Genomic DNA, 7,638 nt, shown 5'->3' with positions numbered 1-7,638 from the left:
TGACCGAAAATTCAAGCTGAATTATTTCAACTGGAAAATGAGAGTACCAACTAAGATAATGGAAATGAAACCATTTTTCAAAGTAACTGGGCAGCCAGGTGTGGTGAAAGATGCCTGCTATCCCAGGCACTTGGGAAACACGCAAGAGGATAAGGTCTGGAGCAGTCTGCAACTCAGCAGGACCCTGTCTCAAAAGAGCTGGGGACCTAGCTCAATGGTACGGCGACCCCGGTTCAAACCCCAATATCAAAAGAAAAATGTAACAGGCCTTTATCATTTCATCAGAAAACTATTCCAGTCAACCATGGGGACAAACTTCACCAACCCAGCTACAAACACCGCAGTGGAATCCTTCCATTCAACTAGACATATGCAACTGCTGCCACACCTTCTTTGACGTCTTCCAACCCTCTTTTCTCATCTAAACTTAATGCCTTTTGTTCACCTACCCTTTCCCACATCACAAAATCGAGCCTCAAGTCCTCTCTAAAGTACCCGTCTACAGTTTCCATCCCTAAACCTGCTAATTTATTTGAGCTGTTCTTAAGCCGTCCCCTCCCTACCAATCAAACCAGGCTCCCTACGAGCCGGGACCCGACGATCTTGGTACGTCATGATGAAGACAAGGAAGTGTGAACTCTGGGTTGCGGGAGCGTCCGCACAGGCGGTAAGTGGAGAGAGCAGGTGGAACTATGCGAGTGACGCCCTTGCAGAGCCCTCCACTGCCTGGTGCAGAGCGGTTAAGCCCACACAAGCGCGGCAGACCTCTGCGGAAAGGGAAAGAGCAGAAGGCGACACGGTCCCGCCTCAACCTCACGAAGGAAATGGGGAAACGTCCACGACCGACAAGCGACCCCTCACTCTTCGTTTGCGCTGCCCCAGCAGCCGCCGGCCCGCGGACCCGGAAGTGGTTCTGCGCGCCCCTTGCGTCGGGAGCGGCGGTGTCCCCGTGCGTCTGCGCACACCGGCTCCAAGCGCTCCCTTCGTGCGGCGTCGCTAGACCAGCCCCGCCGTCCTGCGCAAGCGCAGTCAAGGACTCGGTCCTGCGGTAGGTTTGAGTTTGGGACACCGTCTTTACCTGCTCTGCGAAGTTCCAAAGCCACTTGTCAAAGCAACCTAGTGAGGAGTCTTTCCACCCCGGTGCGCTTGCTAGGAGTTAAGTTCGCTCGCACCCTGGAATAGGGCTGGGGGACGGGGGTTGGGGACTTGGTCGCTGGCTGGGAAGACCCCAGTGGAGCAGGCCGACTGAGAGGGATGCGCACCTGCGGCCAGGAGCGCGGGGAGAACGCCGAAGGGGCACCCAGGCGCACGGGGCAGGGCTGGCCAATCGAAGAAGGCACGGACGCAGGCATGAAACGTCGTTTGCCTTCCTAGGAGTTTCGGAAATAGGACTAGAGAGTGCAGCCCTGTATTACAGTGTCTAGATGAGGGGTGGAGCACGAGAGGTGACATTTGATCCTAAAAGCTCTTAATTTCCAAAGCCACTTGTCAAAGCCACCTAGTGAGGAGTCTTTGTTTAACCCACCAGCTAGTGGGTAATACATTGGAACAAGGCAAGGGTTGGGAAAAGGGAGTGGAGTGAGATTAAGGGAAATGGAGGTAACTGGGCTCTGTGACCAGTTGGATTTGGAGAGTAAAAGATGATTCTTGCTTGATTATCAGGTTCCAGAATAGAGCGGCCGCTAAATGAGGAAAAGAGGGATCGAGGGCAGTACAGCTCCTGAGTACTGTAGAGAAGGCGGGGTCTTTCAAGAGTCTCAGCGAAACTCTGATCCCAAGAGGATTCCCTGCTTTTGCACGCAGTGCCTGAGAGACATCAAACTGAGGAAATAATACCAAACACAAAAGTTCAGTAGGCGGGAGCACTTCCCAACTCATTTTACCAAATAGGCATCTCCCAAGCCGAAATCAGAGATTAAATGAAAAAAGCAAAACAAAGAACCCTTTAGATTACCATATTTTATGAATCCATATGGAAATATAAACAAGGCAAATCCAACAATATATAAGAGCTACCTTGACCAAATGTGATTGATTGATCTAGGAGTCAAGATCAAGGTTGAAAGCATTTGAAAAACAACAATAAATTTAATTTACCATATAAACAATATTAAGGAGAAATAATAGATGGTTTCAGTAAATAAAAAACATATGACAACAAAATTCAATTTTTATTCCTAATTTTTTTTTTCTCAGTGCTGGGATTGAACCAGGGGCAATTTACCACTGAGGTACATTCCTAGCCCTTTTTAATTTTTACTTAAAAGTTGAATAAAATGGCTCACTAAATTACTGTGATCCTCCTACCTCCTGAGTTCATGCACAGACATGCACCACCATACCTAGCTATTAATGAATTAAAAATATAAAAAAAATTTTAAAAGCTTAACAAGTGCTGGGGTTGTGGCTCAGTGGTGGAGCGCTTGTCTCACATGCATGGGGAACTGGGTTCAATCCTCAGCACCACACAAGTAAATAAAATAAAGGTATTGTGCGCATCTACAACTGGAAAAAAAAGGCTTTAAAAAAACTTTTAACAAGCTAGCAATAGAAAGAAACTTTCTGGTTGGGGGGGTTTGTTGTTGTTTGTTTGTTTTCTTTTTGTTTTTGTTTTACTTTTGGCTGAGCTGGGGATCAAACCCAGGGTCTCATGTATGCCACCATCTATAGCTCCAGGTCCAAAATAAATGTTCTCAAACTGTTAAAGGATATCTACAAAAAGCCTATCACCAACAGCACAGTAACAGGTGAAAACCAGTGTTTCCCCAAAAGCCAAGAAGGTAAGCATGCCCATTCTTACCACTTCTATTCAATATTTTACCTGAGGTCCTAACATGATCACAAGAAGGAAAAGGCGCACTGATCAGAGAGGAGGAAGTAAAACTCTACTCACAGATATCATGACTTAGGGTACAAAAAAGCTACTGGGACTAATAAGCAAGCAGAAAACACAGAATACAAGACTAATATACAAGAAAAGCCACAGTTGTGTAGAGTGCTTGCCTAGCACACACACAAGAACCTGCGTTTGATCCTTAGCAACACACAAGTACACATACACAAACTGTAATTCTGTATACTAACAGCAATTTGAGAAAGACATTTTTAAATATATACCATATGCTGTGGCATCCAAAACATGAAGTATGTAAAAATAAATCTGGGCTTGGGATGTAGCTCAGTGGATACAGAGTGCTAGTCTCGAATGCACAAGGCCCCGGCATCACAAAAAATAATAATAAATAAATAAATTTAACAAGATAGATGTCAGGCCTGGGCACAGTGGCTTGGGAGACTGAGGTGGGAGGATCTCAAGTTCAAAACCAGCCTCAACAACTTGGGGAGGCCCTAAGCAACTTAGCGAGACCCTGCTTCAAAATAAAAAAGGTTGGGAATGTGGCTCAGTGGTTAAGCACCGTGAGTTCAATCCCTGGTACAAAAAAAAAGATACAGATCTGTACTCTAAAATCTACAAAATACTGCCAAGGAATATTAAAGATCTAAGCAGATTGTAATACATTCATGGATTGAATAACTCAAAACTATGTCAGTTGTACCTATATTGATCTTTGCATTCAATAAAATCCCAATAAAAATCTCAAAAGTGTTTATTAAAGAAACTGACACACTGATTATAAAATTTACATGAAGGGCTGGAGCTGTAGCTCAGTGGTAGAGCACTTGCCTAGCATGTGTGAGGCACTGGGTTCAAACCTCAGCACCATGTAAAAATAAACACATAAAATTAATAAAATAAAATAAAATTTACATGAAAACGCAAAGAATCTGGAATCGCTAATGTATTTTAAAATAGAATAACAGAGCTAGTGGGCTTGTGATTTCAAGATTTTCTATGAAACTAGAGTTATCAAGACATTGTGGTATTGGCCTTAGAGCAGGCATATAGATCAATGAAACAGAATGAAGTCCAGATATAGAACAACTTTTACAGCTGATTTTCAACAAAGGTAAAACAATAGGGAAAGGATAATATTCAAAATTGGTGCTACAGCCAGGTATGGTGGTGCACACCTGTAATCCAGCAGCTTGGGAGGCTGAGGCAGGAGGATTATGAGCTCAAAGCTAGACTCAGCAATTTAGCAAGTCCCTAAGCAACTCAGCGAGACCCTGTCTCTAAATAAAATATATAAAAGGGCTGGGGATGTGGCTCAGTGGTTAAGCACCGCTGGGTTCAATCGCTGGTACCAATATATATGTTGGTGCTAGAGGAAATGGATATGCCATTGGGAGGCAGACATTGATCCTCACCTAAGAGTATTTACAAAAGAGTATACTCAAAATATTTCATAATATTTCAAGTTAAGCCAGATGTCTTAACAAACCAAAACCATTAAAAAAAAAAAAAAAGGGTTTCATCAAATCTTGAAAAGATACTATCTAATGGAAATAAAAAATCTTTGAAATACATAATTTGACCCAAAACAAGCATACAGCATATATAAAGAATCTCTACAACCCAATAAGAAAAATAACTCTTTTAAAATAGGCAAAATAGGCCTGGGGTTGTGGCTCAGTGGTAGAGCGCTCACCTAGAACATGAGAGGCCATGGGTTCGATCCTCAGCACCATACAAAAATAAATAAACAAAGGTATCGTGTCCAACTACAAAAATATGCAAAATATCTTGGTGCAATGATGCATGCCTGTAATCCCAGCAGCTCACACAGGCTGAGGCAGGAGGATCGAGAACCTAAGCCACTCAGTGAGACCCTCTCTCTAAATAAAATACAAAAGGGGATGAGGATGTTGCTCAGTGGTTAAGCATCCCTGGATTCAATTCCTAGTACCAAAAAAAAAACACAGGTAAAACAATGACTAGCATGGAAAGAATATCATACTGCATATCACTAGGCTGTAGGGTCGTTGCAAAGAATAAATATGATATATGTATTACTCAAAATAGCACCTGATCTCTGAAGAGCACTTACTACTGATGATTTTCATTACTTCATACTGATGATTTGCATTACTTCAATACAATTTTAATTTGTAATGAGTTTCAGCATCTATCCATCTTTAAAAGCTATTTATCTATATGTTAAAAACCATTTGTATTTAGGACTTAAAAATAGGCAAAATACTTGAACAGGAGTTTTTCAAATGACTGTATACACGTGACCAGTAATTGCTTTAAAAGATGTTCAATACCATTTTTCATCAAGGAAATACAAATAAAAACCACAAATTAAATATCGCTAGAAAATCAAATACACCCGCTGGAATGGCTAAAGTTAGGAAGAGTGACAATGTCAAGTGTTGATGAAGATGCAGAGCAATCAGAATCTCCACACTTCGCAGGCAGAGATGCAGAATGGTGGCCAATGGGAAGAAGGAGCATGCACTAGGCTTAGTGAATCCCTGTGGCCGTGACAGTGGTTCTCACTGAGTGGTCCTGCACCAGCAGCAGCGGCCTCACCTGGGTGCTTGTTAAAGATGCAAATTCTCTTGGCCCCACTCAGACCTCTTCAATGGGAAATTAGAGGTCAGGCCCAGCAAAGTGTGTTTTAATGAGCCCCTCCAGGTGATTCTGGGGCACAGAGGAGGAGAGAATAGGATGGGGGAAAGGACTGCTTCTTGGATGCTGATTGGACAGCTCCCCTTCCTCTTCCCCTTCCCAGGCTTCTTTAACAGCCTGGTGTGGACATCAAGCCTCTGGTGAAGGAGGACGAGGCCTAAGTCAGTAGGACAGACAACACATGACCTGAGCAACAGCAAGGTGAGATTCAAGAGGGGCTGAGGAAGGCTGGGACCCAGGGCATGAGTGGCATTAAGCCCAAACTAGACATTCTCTCTGTTTTCTGAGACCCCCCACCCCAATGAGGTCACACACACCCTGGCACCCTCCCACAGGGCTGGGAGGGCCCAAAAAGTGATCTCACAGCAAGCTGGGCTTGACAGAACCGCCTTTCTCTCCCTGGTACTGCTGTTTCAGGTCTGGGCTGCCCTCATCTGTAGGGCCATGGATACTTGTCTGTCCTCCAGGAGTTTATAATGAGCCCTTGACCATGGCGCCACTCTTAGGCTGCAACCAAGGCCTCATCACCTAACCCTGCTAGCCCATAGGGCACCACTCAGCTGACAAAGAGTGCTGCTGAGTACCAAGCAGGGTCCCTGGACCTTGACTCATGGCAGGCCCCCTCCTTACAGCTGTCTGGCCACCCCCACTGCTCTGCTCAGCGACATGAGTCGCCCTAGCATCAGCAGCACAGCTGAAAAAGCAAAGACCCTGCTCTGGGGTGAGTGAGGGCCAAGAGCAGCTCCGTCCACCCTCCCTGTCCCCAGCAGAGGCAGGATGGAGATGCTGATAACCTTCCCCTGGGGGTGGGCTGCAAGGGAGCTTGGAGAGTTTTCAAGGGCCTCCCAGCCCCAGCCCCAGCCCCAGCCCCAGCCCTACCCATCCCTCTCCCTTGGCAGGTGGTGAACTAAATCTGGAGAGGCGAAGTTGCACCTTCAGACCTCAAGCAGAGAGGAAGGAGAACTGTAGGCTGTTGCTCAATGCGGTGGGTGCCCCTCAGGGAGGGGAAGAAAGAGGGAACAGAAGGGATTCTCTGTTCCCAGTGAGCGACAGTAGAATTCCAAGGTCTGCTCTTGGGGTGATGAAGTGCCTCTGTTTGCCACCACCTTCAGATTTGCCTGGGGGAGAAAGCCAAAGACGAGGTGAACCGTGTGGAGATCGTGCCCCCCACAAACCAGGAGGACAAGAAGACGCAGCCCATCACCATTGCCTCGCTGAAGGCTTCAGTCCTACCCATGGTGAGCCTTTCCCCATAGCTGCCTCCACCCAGCTCAGGACCTCATACCCCAAAAGTCCTGCTGTACTGCTGGAGAAGCAATTTAGTCCACCACTCAGAGCCTGCTTTTCATCTCAGCTTCAGGACTTTGGGCAAGTCAAATAACTTCCCTTCAAAAATTCCAGCTTTAAACCAGGCGCAGTGGCATAGGCCTGTAATCCCAGTGGTTTAGGAGGCTGAGACAGGAGGATCGTGAGTTCAAAGTCAGCCTCAGCAACAGAGAGGCGCTAAGAAACTCAGTGAGACCCTGTCTCTAAATAAAATACAAAATAGGGTTGGGGATGTGGCTCAGTGGTTTGAGTGCCCCTGAGTTCAATTCCCAGTACCAGGGGGAAAAAATTCCAGCTTTAGTTGGACACACATTTGTAATCCCAGTGCCTAGGGAGGCTCAGGCTGAAGGATGACAAATTCAAGGCCTCACTCAGCAACTTTGCAAGACCCTGTCTCAGAAATAAGAAGTGCCAGAAATGTGACTCAAAGAGCTCCCCTGGTTTCTACCACCTCTATCAGAGAAGGGCAGGTTACAGCTTTAAACTGTTCACAGCTAGTGAAAGAGACACTTGGTATGCATATTGGTTTTATATGCAGAAATTTTCTTGTTTTCTTATTTTTTCCAGTGCCAGGGATAGAACCCAGGGCTTTGTGCTTGCTAGGCGAGCACCCTACTCCTGAGCTACAGACCTAGCCCCAGAAATTCTCTGTTTCTAATAATTTATCTTAGCTTTTCTGTACAATTAAGCAGTGTTTGTGAATAATGTCAGTTTTGTTGGTTTTTTTTTTTTCCTTATTCTTCTGTAATCCTACTACACTTGTTTGTGAATAATGT

The 7,638-nt window shown here is 45.4% G+C and overlaps 1 protein-coding gene across 6 annotated transcripts in view; it reads left to right on the top strand.

Annotated features, from left to right (window-relative positions):
• Positions 1 to 339: 339 nt before the first annotated feature.
• Npm2 (nucleophosmin/nucleoplasmin 2) overlaps positions 340 to 7,638 on the top strand; it is a 29,002-nt gene continuing 21,703 nt past the window's right edge. For 2 of the 6 annotated variants that reach the window (XM_048801627.1, XM_048801631.1), the window contains exons 1-5: positions 340 to 1,048; positions 5,640 to 5,737; positions 6,169 to 6,257; positions 6,436 to 6,521; positions 6,649 to 6,774. In XM_048801627.1, coding sequence (XP_048657584.1) covers positions 6,203 to 6,257; positions 6,436 to 6,521; positions 6,649 to 6,774 — 267 coding nt within the window. In that variant the 5' untranslated portion in view covers positions 340 to 1,048; positions 5,640 to 5,737; positions 6,169 to 6,202. Of the gene's footprint in view, positions 1,156 to 2,437; positions 2,781 to 5,639; positions 5,738 to 6,168; positions 6,258 to 6,435; positions 6,522 to 6,648; positions 6,775 to 7,638 lie in introns of those variants that run through there. The other 4 variants (XM_048801629.1, XM_048801628.1, XM_015499521.2 and 1 more) reach the window with 4 other exon arrangements.

Source organism: Marmota marmota, unplaced genomic scaffold (genome assembly GCF_001458135.2).
Source record: "Marmota marmota marmota unplaced genomic scaffold, marMar, whole genome shotgun sequence".
Taxonomy (NCBI): Eukaryota; Metazoa; Chordata; class Mammalia; order Rodentia; family Sciuridae; genus Marmota; species Marmota marmota.
The sequence above is the reverse complement of the archived record's forward strand: the minus strand, read 5'-3'. Positions and strand labels throughout refer to the sequence as shown.